General features: G+C 37.5%; 1 protein-coding gene across 5 annotated transcripts in view; it reads left to right on the top strand.

Moving 5' to 3' along the window:
- SIM1 (SIM bHLH transcription factor 1) overlaps positions 1-15,376 on the top strand; it is a 49,818-nt gene extending 34,442 nt beyond the window's left edge. For all 5 annotated transcript variants that reach the window (XM_057410854.1, XM_057410855.1, XM_057410857.1 and 2 more), the window contains 3 exons: positions 3,691-3,856; positions 11,112-11,517; positions 14,595-15,376. In XM_057410854.1, coding sequence (XP_057266837.1) covers positions 3,691-3,856; positions 11,112-11,517; positions 14,595-15,325 — 1,303 coding nt within the window. In that variant the 3' untranslated portion in view covers positions 15,326-15,376. The remainder of the gene's footprint in view (positions 1-3,690; positions 3,857-11,111; positions 11,518-14,594) is intronic.
- Positions 15,377-20,053: the final 4,677 nt, after the last annotated feature.

Genomic DNA, 20,053 nt, shown 5'->3' with positions numbered 1-20,053 from the left:
GTACCCTGCAGGTGAGGACCTTGGAGGAAGAGGCTTGTATCTACCACCTTTTTTTGAATGATGTCTAAAACACAAGATGCAATACTACTGTGTTGCTGGGACTGTATAATAAAGGATTCAGGTGTCCAAGAACAGGAATCTGGAGATTACAGTTCCATGGTTTGTGGCAGTTTTACAAATTCCTCCCGGAAGTTGTCAGAATTTCCATCTGTAGTTTATGTACCACTAGGAGCCCTGGTTCCTCTAGTGCTTTGCTTCACAGTGCATATGGATCTACTCAAAAGTTTTAATTTCTTGCTGGAACATCTTATGCATCTGACACTGAGACCACAGTGATTCCTCAGTGTTTTCTTTGCCCCTTTCCCTTTTTTTTTTTTTAAATAAACTTCTGGTATTTATCTTGGCCTGTTACTTTTGGTGTTCTGGTGTCTGTCTTGGCTCTTCTGAAGTGTAGCTGTGCTAGGATAAGGTTAAGATGGTATTGAATTATGTCTCAGTGATGCAAAAATGTCCAGGTGTTTCATCTTTAAGGATAGTGCAGTTGTATTTTATTTTATTTTTTTTTCTCCTGAGGGGAAACTTGGCATTCAGTGGCAAGAATTGCAAATAGATTTTTCTTATCCTTTGTTTAATGATGTCACTGTCTAAGCAATTGGCTGCAAATAAAAGCTTGGGGTGTTTATTCTAGTGTGTGGGAGGATGACTTCTCACCCTAATGATACCAAAGACTTAGAAGGGTAACATATAATGACATGCAAGGTTTTCGGCAGCCTGGTTCCCCTGTTTTTTAAGATTCACATGACATAGAAGCATTGTACAGTGTAATCTCTATGATGGGAATGCTTGGCCTTTGCACAGATCATAGCAGCAGGCAAGTACTGTTGGAGTGACAGTCTGTTGTCTGAATACTGGGGTGGTGTTTTGTACAATTTTTAGAAACTCTTCCACTGACATGAAAAAGCATCAGACTGTTACAGGGTGGCTTACACCAGAGATGGGAAACTAATGGCATGGGTACTCATCTATGGGTTATCCAGCAAAATGCCTAAGGCTTTGAACAGCTTATCTACTTAGTTTTGATTAATTTTCATTTCTGGAGACACATTTTCTGCACCTAACATGGAAACCACATGAACCTTCCTTTTCTTATCATTAAATAGTCAGAGGGACTGTGCATATCAGGATGATACTGATAGTTTTTTCAAGACTATTGATAATATCTCATGCTACTGATAGTAGTTAAATATAAAGATTAATTGACATCCTTCGGTTTTGATGTTTTGTATAACATAATTTGGTAGGATTCAGTCATGGAGTGTCCTGGGTTCAGCAACAGTAGCCATTTTTCTCCTTCTTAGTAGCTGGTGCAGTTCTGTGTTTTTCACTTTTAGCCTGAGAACAGTGCTGATAACACCGATGTTTTTAGTTGTTGCTCAGTAACGTTTACTCTGACCAAGGACTTTCTGAGTCTCATGCTTTGCCAGGGAGGAGGGGAAGTCAGGAGGAAAAATAAACAGGACACCTGACCCAAACTAGCCAAAGGGGTATTACGTACCACAGCACGTCATGCCCCGTATATAAGCTGGGAGCAGTTACCCGGAAGGGCTAGATCGCTGCTCGTTTGTGCTGGGTATTGGTCAGTGGGTGGTGAGCGGTTGTATTCTCTCCCCTTGTTATTTCCCTTATCATTATTATTATTGGTGGTAGCAGTAGTGGTTTGTGTTATACCTTAGTTACTGGACTGTTCTTATCTCAAACCTTGGGAGTTACATTCTTTTGATTCTCCTCCCCATCCCTCTGGGAGCAGGGGAGAGCAAGCGGCTGTGTGGTTCTGAGTTACCTGCTGGGCTTAAACCACAACATGGAGACAGATGCTTTGCATGTCAGGTGAAGGTGTCTGGATGGAAATTCTGAAGGTAACCACAGAAAAGATTAATGTTTTCAAAATATGGGTGAGCCTTACCTGGCAAATGATATACAGATACCGTATATTCAAATCCCTATATTCAGATTCTTTCACTGCAGGCAGGGTAGTTGAAATGCAAATATTATAACAGAAGCCTATATGTATTAAAGCCAAAATTTTAAGAAATTAACTCATTAAGAAGTAATTTTGCATTACCAAACATCAACTATACTTGGCCAATCTCTGTCTACTGTGGACTGGAAACAGTGTAGTCAGCACAGTTCTAATGCCAGTGATTTGTTTTCACACAGTATGTATACATGGATACCTATGCATTATCTGCATTGCCAAATCAGATGAAAAAAAATAGTGTAGAACTGGCATGAATTAATTTGTCTGCTCTGCAGGTTTATCTGTGGCTGTTCAAAGAGCCATCCTATTTCACTTATTTCAGTGATTTATCAAGTTTATCCTCCTGCCCCCGACTTTTATCTGAAAGCATTTTGGTCTACTAAGCTGTGATAGGCTCAGGTTGTGGTGCAGTTTCTTTCTAAAGCGTGTTATACTGTCATAGCTTGCATCAATATATGTGTGGTTATAGAGCAAGACATTGTCATTAGAGCTGGATGAACAATTTATTATTAATATAATTCATTAAGGATAAGTAAAGGTTTAGATGGAGCATGGAATAATGTGTGAATGAATATGTTGCCTCCTTGACTGCATAAGAGAAGCATTATTCTTCCCTTGTTCTCTTATTTCTCTGCTGATTAACACAAAGGAAGAGAAAAAACCATGAATCCTTCATCTTTTCCTCCAGGTAGGTAGGTCAGGAAGAAACATTTGCTTCGCTCTGTTTTAATAAATCATTGTCAGAATAGGTTCCTTATGACTACATGAAAGCCGGAGAGCTCATTTCTTAATCCCCTGGGTATCAGCAGATATGCAGATGTGTGCAGAGGAGTGCAGTCCAATGCATATGCCTTCGTTATGCTTAGTAAGACATTGTGAGTAATACCAGTTTTCCTTACTTTTATGTATTCATTATAAAATTTAAAGAAACTAATACTGAACTTCACAAACTGCTGTCATATCTAGCTCCCCATAGAAAACCTCTACTATTTAGTGAGTGGGGGAAATACTGTTGAAATCACAAGACTTGTATTTCTCTAGATGTTTCCTGTGGCTGGTAAAATGGTGTAAGAAACTTCAAACACAGGAATAAACACTCACAAGACTCATAGAAGAAGAAAAATTAAAAAATTTACACCAATTGCCTGGAACCTTGTAAACAACAAAAAATGCAACCTTAAAGATAAAGTGTTTTCATAAAAAACAATTTGTTTGGTTTATTTAGTCATCTATGTAGGATGTTATGTGCACCCCACACATACATGAACACACACACGCTAAGTTTTTAGTTGCATATTTGGAAGAGTTTTGAGGAAAATGTATCCTATTTACTGCTTAGCTATGTGACCAATGCAGAACTGTAATACAAATCTCAGACTTTTCCATCCCAATGTTTTTTATTACTGAAGAAAATAGATCAGGATGATAACAGTTGGATGCAAAGAGCAGTCATATTTTCAGTATAAAAATAGTGCTACTGTTTAGTAAGCTATACTACTTAAAGTTATTAGGGGGATGTACTGACTTGCTCAGGAAGTTTTTATTCTTTTTCCTTAAAAATATCTTTTGTTTCCACACCCCACTAAGAAGGAAGGAATGTTTCCCATTAAGATATGACATGAGTTTGTTTTTCGCTTTTGCTTTTTATATAGGGATACTGAATATAAAGGACTACAGCTCTCCCTGGATCAGGTCACTGCTACCAAGCCGGCATTCTCATACGCAAATTCAACTCCAACCATAACGGATAATAGAAAGGGAAGCAAATCTCGCCTCTCGAGCACAAAGTCAAAATCAAGGACATCACCATACCCACAGGTAGTTGTCTTTGAAAAAAAAAATTGAATCTTTTTTAATATCTTGATTTTGACTGCTATTTTACCTCAGTAATTATAATGGCACACAGAACTTGTTACTCAAAGGGAGTAAAGAACCACAGGTTATAAGATCTTGAGACAGAAATATGTTTCTTTGTTTCAAAAGAGCTAGAAACATTCATGTTTCAGCATGCATAATAAATCATCATCAACAACAATAAGCACAGGTCTTAGGGTTAATGAGGAGCGGACAGAAGGACATGTGAAAATGCTGATTTTGAAAAGCTTGGTTTGCGAGGATTTTGAGTTTTGCCGTTTGAGAAATCTTGCTTTTTCTTACTCACTCTTTAATAATTCCAACCATTCTAGAAAGCTGCCAGATGTCTGACAGCAGTTTAGTATAGAAATCTTTGTCAGAAGGAGTGAGTTTTGAGAAGGGAAAGCAACAGGCTAACTTGCTGAGCTGGAACAAGAAAACTTTCCTACGTACAAAGCTTTGAAAGGATGAAAGCGCTAGGAGGTAGCCACTGGTGTCAGTAGACTCTAATTTCCCAGATTTCATTTTCTGTGTAAGGAATACGTCCCTGCTTGGAGAATGGACCAGACTTGACTGGATCTGTAAACTGGAGCTTAAACTAATGCATATGCACAAATGATTTCTGCAGACAGTGCCATAGCACTTGCATACATTGTCAACTTTTCTGCTCAAATAAGCCTGTTTGTTGAAATAACCATTGTTTGCTAATGATGCCAGCCTTACTGTCCTTATGCCACCACACAGTAGATATAAATGTATGCATTCACGATGTCACATCAAAGACCTATGTACTTTTTAAAGAGTCCAAGGTCAATATTTAATTGATAATGACCTTGATGACTACAGTTTCTCTGCAGGTACAATATTTTCAAAACTGAGCTCTAAGGGTGTACAGTGCGTCTACCTATCTTCCTTGTTTTCTTTCTTTTTACCCTCAAAAGTACCAAGGGTAAGAATTTCAGTTAAATGACATCTGCCTTTGGCACAGGGAATATTTAAATGAGCTCCTAGATATGAACTCAGATTCTTAATTTTAAGAATATAATTTTGCCAGAGGTTGCTATGGCTCTTGTTGATTAATCATTTGTTCATGCGGACTTCTGTGGGTTGTTCAAGAAGACCCTTTCTTTTGAATGCACTACACCAAACAACTGTAATAAAACTGCTATAAAGAATTGGGAGAGATATGTACAATTAACTCTAAATTAGATTTTTAAAATGACTATCATTGGTTTACTGAAATTATCCTTCATCTCCCCTTACTCAATTCTGTCAGAAGTCATTTGCTAACAGGACAATCCCAACTGAAGACCCGTTATTCTCCCACATTGATCTGGTTTCTGAAAGTGTGACTTTCATCAGTATCTCCTTGTCCTCTCTGTCACCGGAAAAAATCCTGAACAGACAGTGCAGTGTTGAGACTGTTGTTTTATCAGGGATTGTGGTCTGAAAGCTCAGGATGTTTAGTTCCAGTTTCATTTTCATTGCCAGCTGTCTGGTAGTAAAGTCACAGATTTCACCATCCAAAAAGAAGCAGTGTGATAGTTGCCAGTATCTTGAAAAATAGTCATACCATTCATTGTAGCATATCACCACAAGCAACACTGGCAGCTTGGCTTCACATCCCTCTCATCTGTTCCTACCACTGAATAAGCTGTTGAAAGAGTAAGTAAAGCTCTTGTGAAGACCATGCAGCAGGTGGTATGGCCTGTGTCCCTCAGTCTCAAGCCCACGTAATCTGCCAGTTAGTTGTGGAGAATGAGCGTGTGACTCAAAAGCCACACCTGAAAACTGAGCTTCCACAGGAGTCTGGGTTTTGGTAAGGGAAGGAAGCAGGAAGTTTATTAGTAAAATAATGTCAGTGGGCAAATTATTCCTTAAAATTAAGGGCACCTAGGAGATTTTAAATGTACTTTCATTCCTTCTTTTTTTTCTCTCTTTTTTTAAAATTTATTTTTTCTTTTCTTCTTTTTTCCCTTGTTTTTCTCTTGTCCTTGCCACTTACTTTATTTCACTTTTGAAGAGAAAAGGGGGTCATATGCTTAACTGGGTGATAACTTAGAATCCTCTGCCTTGCCAGTGTGTGCCCCCAGGAAAGCAACATGAGCAAGGAAAGCAATCTGATTGAAAACTATGTCAAAAATTTCAGCAGAATGTTTACTACTAGGGTGAAAGATGGATGGTTTGGTCACCTAAGATAGTGTTAATGTTTCTGTTTTTCCTCAGGTCTTATGCAGAGGCAGACATAGTGCAGTATGGCCCTTGACTCTTCAAGCAAAAATTGAGTTAATTAAATTAGAGGCATTGATCAACATCTGATTAACACTGACATTAGTACAGTGGGCTAGTGGATTCTATGAAACCAGTTTCAGACTGGGGAAGGGCAAGCAGAGAGAAGTGCAAATTCATGACACAGCTGTAGGATTTGCCCAGACACTTTTAACAGTGATCTTCTAGCCCTGTCCTACTAGAGGTGGAGAGCTCAGAGGAGGTGAAAAACCAGGAGAGAAGACGATAGAGATTTACAGAGAGAGGAAATTGTGAGTTGTTTAAAAGATGCCTGTAATCTTTCCCCATAATAGTAATCATTGTGAGGAGCTTCTAAGACCTAGCCCTGGACCTCATTTATGTTGTGTTTCCAAAAAGCTATCCCTGGACCTCATTTATTTTGTACACAGGAAATAGCAACAAGATTGGAAAAACATTTTAATTGTGATCATCTGAACGACTGCTTTGGAGTTTAATCTTCCATTAATGATGGTTGTTTAAAGAAAATATTCAAAACTGTCTCTTGCCTGCCTCTAATGAAAATACTTTGTGGTCAGATATGGATACACATTTACTGATTCATATCTCATTTATTTATTGGATAAAGATTATACATATGTAAAATGAAGTCACACATACAAGTAACGAGGTACCTAAGAGCTGTTGAATGAAGGCTTTGGTATGTGTTACAGCATGCATGAATTTTTGGAAGTAAAAGCTTTCTCTAGTAGATGTATGTAAATGCACTTGATTTTGGAGGTAAATTGATTTTATAACTCCTACAAACAGATAATCCACCTCTATTTGACCATATAACTCAATGGGTTAAAGATAACAGGATCAGACTGAATTTGTAAGCCTTAGCCTTTGTTTTGTTTTCATTTCTTCCTGTAGCCTAAAGCTTTGACAACTTCCAGTGTATTCAAAGGCAAAGCAAACCTCTCTTTATAGTAAACATAACTCCTGATCTGGTGAAGAGTCACCAGCAGTAGGGGTTATTTTAATGGACATGCTGTATTACTTTAATCTAAGCCTTTCACCATCTGTTCTGCCTATAATAGCGAATATAAAAAGAACATATTTTACATTTCAGGATTACATTAGGAAAAAGTAAGATAAAAGTGATTTAAAAGCATGCGTATGTTCTTAGTAGAATGTAGCCTGCATCTGAGATGTTTTTTCTCATGGTTAAGACACAAATCAAGAGGAAAGCTGCTAATGCTGATACAGTGAAAGTTTTTCATGGAAAAGAGGACTCTGAGAGGGTTTCACTATATATTTAATGTTTATGATGATAAAAACCTGAGTAGGCTGCCTGAAAATTAGAAATCTATAACTTCTATTGTTTGAACATCTGGAATGGTGTGTGGAGCAGGCTGATGTTGCTGCGTATGACAGGATGAGTGCTTAGGCTAGTGAGACACCTGTAGGAATGGAAGGTCAGGGAAAAGAAAATCGCCCACAAAATATTGTCTACTGGCCTGATACACTTCCATGGGCTCTCATAAAATAAGCTTTTCTCTGACATGGAATTTATGTTTTCCTATTTCCTTGCCTGTTCAGCCCTCCTGAACTTTTTTTTTTTCATGTGGAAATAGCATCAGGGTTGGCCTATAGACCCTTCCTGTGTCAGTGCTAATCCTACCTGTATGTTCTCACTGCAGTGGTGCACTGGATTAGTGCTCTGAAAGACATTACTTGTATCTAGAGGTGGCAATTCAATTTCCAGAAAACAGCTGGAGGACCATTTACTTTATTTATTGTTGTTATTTATGCCAGAAGACAATTCAGAAATCACCTGAAGGGATTTCAGGTTTTGCCTGTCTGAAGTTCTTTATCATATTTAACTTCTGTGTGCTGTCAAGAACCCAAAAATAATAAATTCTGCCTGAGAGGAGTCAGAACCCAAAACTAGCAGGAAGGAGAGCATTTCTGGTGAGGCAGGATGTGGATCGAAAGAAAAACCCACCAACTAATTTTAATTTGCCATAATTTCCATTAAATCTGATTCCACTTTCTATGATCTTTCATCACTTGACATATGGAAGCCTAATTCTGACTTGAGAGATAGTGTTTCCACTCCCATTTCAGTAAAGCAGTATCTTTGATCATCCTTTCGTTTCTCTGCTCATCAACATATCACACATACCCATATTTGGAGTCTCCACCTGTCAACATCAGATTCCCAGAAGAGGCAGTGGCAGGACAGCAGCAGGAGAGGCAGCATAATGATGCCAAATAGAGATGTGATAGCTTCAAAGGGAATAAGACGTATTTTTGGCCTATGTCTGCTTATGTTGTACCTTAAGAGTAAGCAGTCATAACAGGCCTTGGCAGAAAATATGGGCCAGAAAAAATTCATTGGGTTGATTTAAGTCAGTCTGTGGCCTAGCAGCTGTTATGGGTCAGATCTCAAATAATCATCATTTACATCAAGTGCAAAGAATATGCATGAAATATTGACTACATGGTTATCTGACATTACATGATTTGTTTCTGATGTACTGGCCGTATACCCTTTGAAAGGATGTCCTTTTCTTTCAGAAAAGTGCACAAAGTGCTGTGCAATTGAATCATTTGTGGTTAGACTCAAAATTAAAAACAAACAAAATAAGAAGAGCAAATTTTCAGTTACACAGAGAAATTCCCTGCAAGAGAAGCTATGCTGCACCCTGAATGGTCCTTAGAAACAGAGAATAGAAGAATATATATTAGAGCTAAACGAAATTAAGAATTTTCAGTTCTGACATTTATTATCATCATGAATTGTCCAATAAAAGAAGTTCCATTATAATATTATTAGAAACTAATTTTACTTGTACTCCTCATGACAGATATGCATACTATGAATTTTGTTTTTAATAAAAAAATAAATGAAATTTTAACTTTTTTTATACTTATATTTATGCTTATGTTATCTTATATTTAAGCTTAACTTTAAAAGTTAAAAAGTGTAGTTTCTAAAAGTAAAATTTAAAAGGCACTAAAAGTAATTCTAAAATTAAGAACAGGCACAAAAGTAGTTTTAATTTTGTGAATTTCCATTTTAACTATTTTAATAGCCAAAATTTCTATTTTTTTTCATTGGAAACTTAATTCATCTCTATATTTTTGACAAAAAGTTGACAATAATTCAGTCAGTAATTGCAAAAGTATTTTTGTGACTAAGCAGTTTGAAGACATTAGAACTGAAAGGGTAATAGAAGAGTCAGATGTTTCAGTTGTTTACATGTAAGTGTGATGGTTGAATAAAATTCCTAGTTAAAGTATGCCAAATTACTGACATTTAAAAATTACTGACATTGTGGTTCTCTCTTAACTCTTAACTCCATGCAAAATCAGGTTTATCCTTTCTTTTCTAAAACCTTCCAATGAATATGCTATGTTAACTTGCTGATCTTCTCCGTATCTACTGATAGGCTTTTGCCTACAGGTATTTTTCTGACAGTTAATAAAATATAATTGAGCTCCTCAAAGCCATGACCCTTTCTTTCTTTCCTTTAAATAACCTATTGTATTAACAAACAGTGTTCACAAATACAAACTGGAATACTGAAGAAATACCTAATTAAATGTAAAAACTGCTGCTGATGTTGCGCAGATGGTTTGACTTTCTGTGAGTCAAACATCTGGTCAGTACTTTCGATTGGTAAGTGCATAAAACCTTGATCTTGGCTGATAATGAGGAGTTTCATATTAACTCAATCTAATGAAAAGGAAGGTAAGCTTATGTTCTCAAGAGAGAGGCCTAATGCCTGTTAGAAGAAAAGGCAGAGTGGGCAGGCATCTGGAAGGTGATGGAATAGGAGAATTCCAAGGTTTCATGCTGTAATACATTGATTTGTGACATGAGTGTGCTGTACTGAAGTGATGAGCATGTACAGCTTTAGTCTCATCCCAATCCATAATCATGGATGAAATTGATTTAAAGATGTTCCATGAAGTTCAGCAGTTCCAATAAACAAAAAGATTTAAAAATGAGACAGCTAAATCCTAGGAGGTTTAATAAGCATTCCTTTTTTTTTTTCCCCAAAGTATCTGAAAGTTTGAAACATTCGTTATGAATACCTAGAAATCTTGGGACATTTAATTTAACCCTTACTTCTCTTTAAACAAATGCCCATGCTCCTATTCTGTCTGATTTTCCAAGTGCTTGCTAGTTGCTGCTTCTGTGTTGGGAGGGCCCCGCTTAAGCAAAAGTGTCAAATGCCTGCTCTGCCTGCTTTGGCTAGCAGTTATTTTTTCTGGCAAATAGTTTCGGATTTTTCTTGCTCCCACATTGCAATAGAGCTGTGATTTTCAGCTTCCTACCCAAGTGCCGTCACTTCAGAGCTTTACTCCATAGCAGTGTTGGTGGAAGTCTCAGGGTCTACAGGAGGCTTTGTTTTTGCTACTACTAAGAGGAAAGAAGTTCAAAGATACCACTCCAGGTAAAAAAAAAAAAAATAAAAAAATCCAGCAACAAACAGAACATGAGGAAAAGAGAGGGAACCCTTAGAAAAACAGCTTCAAATACATTCACTTTCAATTTGAATGTGAGAGTGCTCCAGAAGTGGTGTTACTTCAGTCCCTTTTTTGGGAGAACTCCATTGGGGAGCCATTGCCGAGAATAAGCACTAGCTTTCAAGGCAATAAGAAAAACCTGGACGTATTAAAAAAATATTGAATTGCAACATTGATGTTGCTGAGTCTAATATTACACATCATAAAGGAGGTGGCTATTAAGGGTTGGCATGGAATGGTTTAGACTTTCATGAGGTCTGTCCTGTAATCTGTGAGCTCATTACAGACTGTTGTACAGGAAAGGACTAGGAGTCCAATCAGAAGGTGCAGACATGTGGGTACGCTCACAAAAAACACCCTATCACAGACATACTCTGTCTTTTCAGTGCAGTTACCTGCAGATTTCACCCAGGCATATCTTCTTACTGCTGCTTCTCCTGTTTTGCAGTATTCTGGATTTCACACTGAGAGATCTGAGTCTGACCATGAGAGCCAGTGGGGTGGAAGCCCCCTGACAGACACAGCTTCTCCCCAGCTACTGGAGCCCTCAGACAGACCGAGCTCCCAGCACCATGATGTCTCCTGTGCCTACAGACAGTACTCAGACCGCAGTGCTCTCTGCTATGGTTTTGCACTTGACCACTCCCGGCTGACTGATGACAGACATTTCCATACTCAGGCCTGTGAAGGAGGCAGATGTGAAGCTGGCCGGTATTTCCTTGGCACGCCGCAGCCAGGAAGGGAGAGCTGGTGGGGTTCTCGTTCAGCATTGCCTCTGACTAAGTCATCCCCTGAGAGCAGAGAAGCATATGAAAACAGTATGCCCCACATAACATCAGTGCACAGGATTCATGGTAAGAGATGACAAGGATTTTCAGGACTGGGACCATTTCAGACAAAGCAATGTGACATAAACATGAAACTGTTTGTGTGGGAGAGAAAATGTGAGAGAATCTTGATTTATGTCCTTGTCTCAGAGATTGCATCTATGGAGATGAGGAATACTTAAAATTCAAGTTAATTGTTTAACAGTCTGGCTTATATGCACCAAAATAAAATTTTGTGGTATATTTTTTAATGTGTGAAATTCAGGTGGAAATATCTGACTGGTGAGATTTCAAGGATGATCTTAAAGATTTAAGCAAAATGATACACTTCCTAGAAATGTGTTACTTGTTTGACTTAAGATCAAACTGCTTTGGTTGGAATCTATCTAGCAAAAAATCAGAGGTAAATCCAAGCCATATATTAAAAATATCTCTACAGTCTTTGGAGAAATTGTTCTCCAAATGACTTATCTCTCTGCACTGTTTATTACTCAATCCACTATGATTTGCTATTTGTTTTTATTTAAAATTAACAATTCAAATTAACATTTGCTTTTGATTTCAGACATTTGTCCCCAGCTATAACTTTTAGGCAGTTTGAGTCTCTCCATCCTTTCAACACTAAGCCTAACGCCTTGCTTGGTGTCTGGCAGGTTGCAAACAGTGCATTGGCACATCTTCAGAGGCTGAAGCTAATAAAAAATATCACAATGAAAGGCTGATCTTGGGTTTGAAAAATCCATTGGACCTAGGGATTAAAAGGTAGACTGAGAGTTGAAAGAATGCAACTGACCCAAAAGTCAGAGTTCAAGGTTGTAAGGATAGATGCATCATTTAAAAAATAAATAAATGAAAAATTCTACTAAAGTAATATGTTAAAATATAGTTTGTATCTAAAGAACTCTTAAAAGCTAATTATGCTATTGCAAACCACTAGCATTGGCTTGCAGAATAAGGCTTTGGAAAGGAAAAAGAACAGTACTATTTTACTCCGATGTGTGGAAAATTATGTCGGTATCAGAAAAAAATAATTAATTAGCAAGTTCTAAGAAATACAGTCAGAGGAAAAATGAGGAATGAAAAGAAACCCTAAATTTTGTTGATGAGGGCTATTCTCCACTTTTTCTTTGAGAAGACACCTCCTTCCTTGTGTCTGTTCTGTACTTTTGTCATACATATTTTTTCCTATATTTTTCTTCTGAAAAAAAGAAAATTGACTGAAGTATGATAATTTTTCTGGCAAATTTTACACATAATAATTCTTGCTGAGAATAGAAATGTAATAACATAGAAATACCATGTGGAGGTGCGAACACAAAAATGTTAAATATTTACTCCATAGCTTTATCAAGCATCAACAGTACAAATGGATAGTATAACCTGATTTTAGTTTGTTTATTGGTTTTGCTGTAATTCCAGATGATCCAGTTATTTTCTTAGGCCTTCAGTTTGCATGTAGCTTTGGGGTAAAACCTGACCTGTTGGTCTTAGTTGAGGAGAAGAAAAATCTCAGCTTGCCTGGTACATGTGCCATTTTTATTTAGATTTAGACAGTTTCTAACCTTGGCCTTTCACAAATGAAACTTTTTGACAATACTGTATGAACATTGCTGTCTGGGTAGTTTCATTCAGCAGAAAATATTTTCTTCCTTTTCTGTCTTTCAATGTGTCTTATGGTAGTTCTGGATCAGAGTCACCTTACAATTAGCTGACCAGTATGGCAGGCCTTGGAGGTTGCGCACGAACCTATGTGTTTCTGGTCATACTCAGGAAGTCTGGGACACTGCATATGTGGTCTGTGCAGTGAAACAAACAGCACTGGGTTTAGCACAGTGGCTGACCAGATATCCAGTGAAGGATAAATTTATGCTTATAAGAAACTCCACAGTGCAGTACTTCCACTGACAAATGGCAGGATATGTTTATTATACATGCCCACCACTGATTTTTGTCATGAACTCTGCAACACAACAGCAGTGGTCTGCCACCCAAGCAGATCTGTATGCCTTGACCCAACACAGAGCAGGGAGAAATACTTGTGCTGGTCTGAAAATGGACTCCTCTGAGGACTCCTGTCAACCAACCCAAAGCGTCTTATCCCCAAACAAGACTTTGTATGTGCTGAGGCAAAGGCATGGTTAAGTAATTTGTGCAAGTCTAAGATGTGCTCTTCTGCAGGCACATGTCTCAGTGAATCCTTCATCAAACCCTTTATTGTAATGTGGCCTTAGTTGGCTGTTCAGGTTTGGGGGTCACTCAACTTCTTCCTAGTGAGCATTGACAGGTCTGATTCTGTCCTTTCAGCAACATGCAAACTGAACACCTTTTCTGATATGTCCGTGGGCCTTATTTTTTAAAAAAAGGTAAGAATATAGTTAAATTTTCCCATTTTAAAAGTTTTATACAGCAAATATTTATGAGTTGAGATATGATATCACATTTTTATAATAACCCTGTCTAACAACTGTCTAACAGTTCTTGTACTTCTAAACAAGAACTGTTTCATTACTTGTGTTTATTTATTGTTGTGTAACCTGTGTAAAGTCACTACATAATCACAAACTATTCTGCAAATTCTCTATGTCTCAGTTTCTGGAAAGGCTTTAGAAGACATGTTGGAATGATGTGGATTTGTAATTCCTTGAGATTTTTGTGTTCACCATGGTCCAAATTCACTCACACTTTATTAATGCAAAGAGACAGCAAGGGGTCAGGAACCTGAACATCAGTGTTGAGGGCACGTTGACATGCCCTAGGTACCCTGCCTGGCCTCTAGCTGCTTCAGAATATACAGAGGTCCTGCAGTGTTGGTGCCAAACGCTTGGTTGCACTGAATCGACTCAGGTAGAACTAGGTGTTTGTGTTGAGGTGCTTAGATCTCTTTGTATATTTTCAATTGTGTTACTCATTCCATGTGCTGACAGAGTACTAGATTTTGTCACTGAAAAGCAAGGGGTCCATCATAGTAATTTTTGGTGACTTTGTTATGAGTCATGTGCCTCTCTCTTGGTTTTCTGTCTATAAAACAAAGTTCAGGGTACTTGTTCTTCAAGACTGCTTGCCTCCTTCAACCTCAATGCTTGTCCTCTTTCTCTCTTTCCTAGGGAGAGGACATTGGGATGAGGACAGCGTCGTCAGCTCACCTGATCCTGGCTCTGCCAGTGAATCAGGTGACCGGTACCGTTCTGAGCAATATCAGAGCAGCCCACATGAGCCCAGCAAAATTGAAACTCTAATAAGAGCCACCCAGCAAATGATTAAAGAGGAAGAAAACAGACTACAGCTGCGGAAAACAACCCCTGATCCATTGGTCTCCATTAATGGCACAGGGAAGAAGCATACTATATGTTTTGCAAACTACCCTCAGCAGCAATTGGCAGCAGATGTCTGCCGCGTCCCGGCAGTTGCCAACACTCCCCCCTGTGACCACATCCAGCAGCGAGATGGGAAGATTATGAGCCCACATGAAAATGACTATGACAACAGCCCCACGACTCTGTCTAGGATAAGCAGCCCCAATTCTGATCGAATATCAAAATCTAGTTTGGTACTATCTAAAGATTACCTGCATTCAGATATGTCCCCTCATCAAACCCCAGGGGACCATCCATCAGCCTCTCCAAATTATTACAGCTCCCATAGGCAGTACTTTGATAAGCATGCTTACACGTTAACTGGCTATGCCCTGGAGCATCTATATGACACTGAAACCATTAGAAACTATTCACTAGGCTGTAATGGATCACATTTTGATGTGACTTCTCACTTAAGGATGCAGCAAGATCCAGCACAAGGCCACAAGGGAACATCTGTTATAATAACCAATGGAAGCTGACAATTTTTTCTAAAAGTTTTTGTGCTTTACAAAATAACCTTTGAGATCCAATTGGAAGATATTATATGTTTTCATGCCCATGTCGTTACCAGCATTTGATATACCATAGTGCACTAGAAAGAATAACCTAAGGTCTGGGGGGATAAGTTAGTTAACACAGATTACTTTTAGAAAACAAAAATGCACTGGTGTGCAGGGCTAGAGTGAATGGAGCTAAACTCAAAGTTGGTGCCATGCAAGATGAGAAGGATGGAAAAGGTCTAGACAGGGATTTCTTGGGGCAGACTAACAGAGCAATTCATGCACACTGTGTAAGAGGTGGTTGTTTGGAAATGCTGCCAAAGGCAGACCTTCTGAACTGCCTGTGTTCCACAGGCCCCAGCCAACAAAACTGCTATGCACTCTTTTTACACAGAAATTTGGAATGTGTTCCTTTGAAATGCACAGCAGCATGTGTACTTCTGGTGATCTGTTTATTCCCTAACAGCCAAGTGTGTTATGCTGCTCCATGGTATAAAGTATCCAAGGTTAACCAATGCAAAATCAAAAAGGGGGAAAGAAGAGAGAACTCCTTGAATTGTTATTTCCTTGTGTAGTCACATGCATAGTTATTTACATATGCTTGAGTTGGAATCAAATGAGCAGTATCCTTATGATTAGTACAATCAAATATTCACTTCTACTGTGTTTAAAAGAAAGAGGGCCTTTCTCAGTGTAGTTTTGAGAAATGCACAGGGCTTGGTTCTGTTGATGTAGAGATGGGAGATTGTCCGCCAAGGTGGACAGGGGAGTGAAATGGAAGAAAATTGTCAGGATAACAAGAGAGAATAGGCTGGAACTAGGAGTGGTCCAAGATGCATACATTTAATCTTATGGTTATATATGCCATTTAGTTATAATTAAAAAAACAAGGAAAAGTGGTTCTAAGTGTCTGAATAATTAATTAATTTGAAACACAGAAAGAAATCAATAGAATCATAGAATTTTTGCTGTAAAATACAAATGCAATTGCATAAATGTAAAATATGAGAGGCAAGAATAACAAACTCTATATGGTGGTTTGTCCTACTTCTGATAAAGTTTTGGAGTAAATTAAGAAAGTAGAGTAAATTAAGAAAGTATAGAAAATTGTAACTACCCTGTCTGATAGACAGTAAAGTAATAGGTATGACTTTGAAAAAGAGATATGCATTCTTTTTTTGTTTGCAGCAAAAAATTAATGAATATCAGAACATATTAGGGATGTAAAAATCAGTCATATGTACATAAAAAAAATACTTAGAGAAATCAGGGTTCTGAGAAATTCAATTGTATTAAGAATGCTGATATTATCAGGGCCTGTCATAAAGTTATAGAAGACATCAAAAGAGGCAGAGAAACTTTTTGCAATTTTTAATAATCTCATGAACAAAGAGACACTAATTGATTGGAAAAGAATAAATAAAAAACATATGCTAAAGAAAAAAAAAAGTAAACCAGTGCATTTGAAGGAACAATTGATAGACCTGTCCATTTATATGAAGTCTCTAAGTTAACTGCAATGAGAGCAGGACCACCATTCCTTATTATACCACTGTGGAAGTAAATGGACTTGAGGTGGTTACTGAAATGAGATTAACACTAAATCTACCTTCATTTATAACATTAAGAAGCTTGACATACGGGACTGAGTCACCAGTGGGACTAAATATAAACCAGCATGCTACAGGCAGGTTAAAATACCTATTTTCAAATAAAACTAATCAGAAGCAAAAGCTAAATAATAACATTATAAACCACGTAAGTAGATATGTACTTGAAAGCAGAGGAAATTACCTCTCTTAACTTGGGGTATTGTGTATAGTCCTGATCACTCCAAGGCAGATTGTGAATCTTGAATTGAGTAGTACCTTACTCCATAGGCAATCTTTGTTGACTGCAGTGTGATCACTCCTGGTGAAATGTACATTGAACACAAGGAAGAGCAACACAGTCTGGTCTTTATTATCTAAACCTCATAATAGAAAAGGTGGAGCAGAGCTCAGCAAAAGATAAAGAGACTGAAAGATCTAATAAAAACTTTAAATAAACTTGGTCTGTCATCTTTGTAACGGAAAAGAGTAAGAGGGAATGTCACTGGTGTGCACCAAGTTCTGCAAAGACTAGAGATAAATAACGGTCTAAAACCATTTGAACTAGCGGCAGCAATGAGAGACAGGGCATTGAATGTTAGCCAAGGCAAAATGAAAACAAAATGATTTGGCAAGAAGTTTATTTGACTGACTGCCAAATGAATAACAAAGGTCATAAAAAGAAGTGGCTAGAGATTTTCATTTGTTTGTTTGTTTTAAGATAAAAACAAGGCAAATAATTGAGGGGAAGAAAAATATTGACAACTGCTAACTCAGAGGAATGGACCAAAATGGACTTCTTTGAGCTCAACGATTGTATATATTCCTAAAGCATAGGAATGAGAAAGTATTTTTGATAAATCTAATTCTGGATACATATTTATTTCACTTATTCCTATGAATAAACTTGTATTTGAAGTCTCATTGTACAGTATTAAAATGCAATTTGCAAAGCGAATTAGAGTAGAGGTACATGGTATCATATCCCTGCTAGTACACATAAAAATAAGTCTAAGTATCAAAATAAATTTTTTATTACAGAACAGTTTCCTAAACCATTTGGATGAACAGAACTTTGTCAGCACCCGAGTTTCTTGGGATCACCAAGCACTCTTGTTATCAAGCTTTTAATCAGAAGGCAATAGAGTTCTGCAGACCATCTGCAGTTCACCGGCTGTGGTCTAATGGCCACAGGTAGTCAGGAAATCAGCTTTGGCACTGTTGCATTTGCAGTCTGACAGGCACTTTTGAAAAATAGAAGACTTATAAAACAAACAGGCGCAATAAAAGATGCTTGCACTCTATGATTTCACCCAGGAAAAAGGCCAGCTTGCTATGCAATAAAAATCCCCCATTTTGATTTATCATGATCCCAAATTAAAGCTTCCCAAACTGTAGCTATTTGTCCCATTTTCAATAGTTCTAGCCCACTACAATGACAAGTGCAGCAAAAGACACTGTAATAAATGGAATATATCTGTAGAGTGGTCTGTACATGCAGACATGTTATGTTGCAAGCAAAGGCTCATTTCCCTCATGGGGTTCCAGCAACTAGCACTCCTTAGCATTTCAGTATGGTCTGCTGGAGGTAGATGCCTTTTGCCAGCTGATTTGCCATCCTGCTTCTTCAAATAGGAGGGAATTCCTTTTTAATTGATGAAAGCATTGAATATTGTAAGCATAGACTCTGCATGCTACATGCTCCAGGAAGGCAAGTTTGCAATTTTAATTATAACATATAATGTCACTGCAGCTCGTATTACATGTACTTTCAATATGGTATAAAGCTTACTTTTTTTCATTACATATTTATTTAATTCAAATTTTCATTTAGTATCCTTGAAGGGTATAATCTTCTTTTTTTGTTTCTTCCTTTTCTAAATCAGATGAGATATTTTGTGAAATTGAAAAATGCAAGGCATTTGTATTGAATACATTTCAAATGTATCACATTAGCTAAAAATTATCACTTTAAATAAGGTATATAGGTTATGTTTTGGAACAAAACCAGTATAAATTGCTGTGTTGCATTATTTCTCTATCATAATACTGGTTTGTTATTAGCATATCAAATTAATATTTTGTAGCTACTTCAAATGCAGACTGACCACAACATTTTCAAAGAATTTCTTACAGATGTCAATGAATGGTGCATTATGATTTTTATGCATTATGATTTTGTTGTATCTTTTTTGTTTAAAGAAGTGAGACTCCCTCTCTTCTTTATTCAAGATTGTACCCCAGGAGCATGGAGTACGTAATTTTGGATAAATTTGCAAACCAATTGTTAAATTAGAAAAAGAACCTTACTCAGTACTCAGCATTTTGTCCCATTGCCTCAAATGGCAATATTTGTGGAGTAAGGTACTACTTAATATGTGTGAGGGCAGAAAAGCTGATTTGTGAAGTGACAACAGGTTTGGGGTTTGTTTGTAGTTTTGTTTTTTTTTTTTTAATCTCAAGATGTAAATATGGAAACTAGAGAAGGTAATAGCTATAATGGCTGTGTTTCTATAATGGAGATTATTTATACATGCTTCGAAAAAATGAGTGCATCTCTTTATACTGAGGAGCCCCAGAATTATTTCTTAAACAGCTTTTGTTGATGGGTCCACAATACTGCCACAGCTTACACAGAGAAATTCTGCTCTTTTGAACTCTATTAATTGCTCTTATCTGAGTCTCATTTTTATCTCTGAACATGCAGCATTTATTCATTAATGTCTCTAAGTATGTTAACCACCATATGTTCATTTATATTTACATCCTGAGTGAGATGGAAAAAAAAATAAAAGGTCTTATAGTATTTATGGAAAAGGTGCAGCCACCTCAGAAAATCAGACTGTCAGTTCCAAAGGTCAGTTAACCTTTCAGTCAAGGAGCAAAGCTGTGGTTTCAGACCTTCTGCATACAAAGCTGTATATAATGGGTATTATGGCACACAGTTCCAGGATTAGACCTAGCTAGGTCTATTTTAAGGTGGCTATGACTGTCTGGCAAGAAAGGGATCCAGGCTCTGGTCTTTCCATGAGTTGCAAGTTTACTTAAAACACCTTAGGGTCTAAAGGCAGTACAGGCTCTGTTATTAGGAACAATGGTGGATGAACATGCTTTTCTG

This window comes from Pezoporus wallicus, unplaced genomic scaffold (genome assembly GCF_028554395.1).
Source record: "Pezoporus wallicus isolate ANWC-B61680 ecotype Strahan unplaced genomic scaffold, APGP_CSIRO_Pwel_v1 contig_747, whole genome shotgun sequence".
NCBI classification, from domain to species: Eukaryota; Metazoa; Chordata; class Aves; order Psittaciformes; family Psittacidae; genus Pezoporus; species Pezoporus wallicus.
The sequence above is the reverse complement of the archived record's forward strand: the minus strand, read 5'-3'. Positions and strand labels throughout refer to the sequence as shown.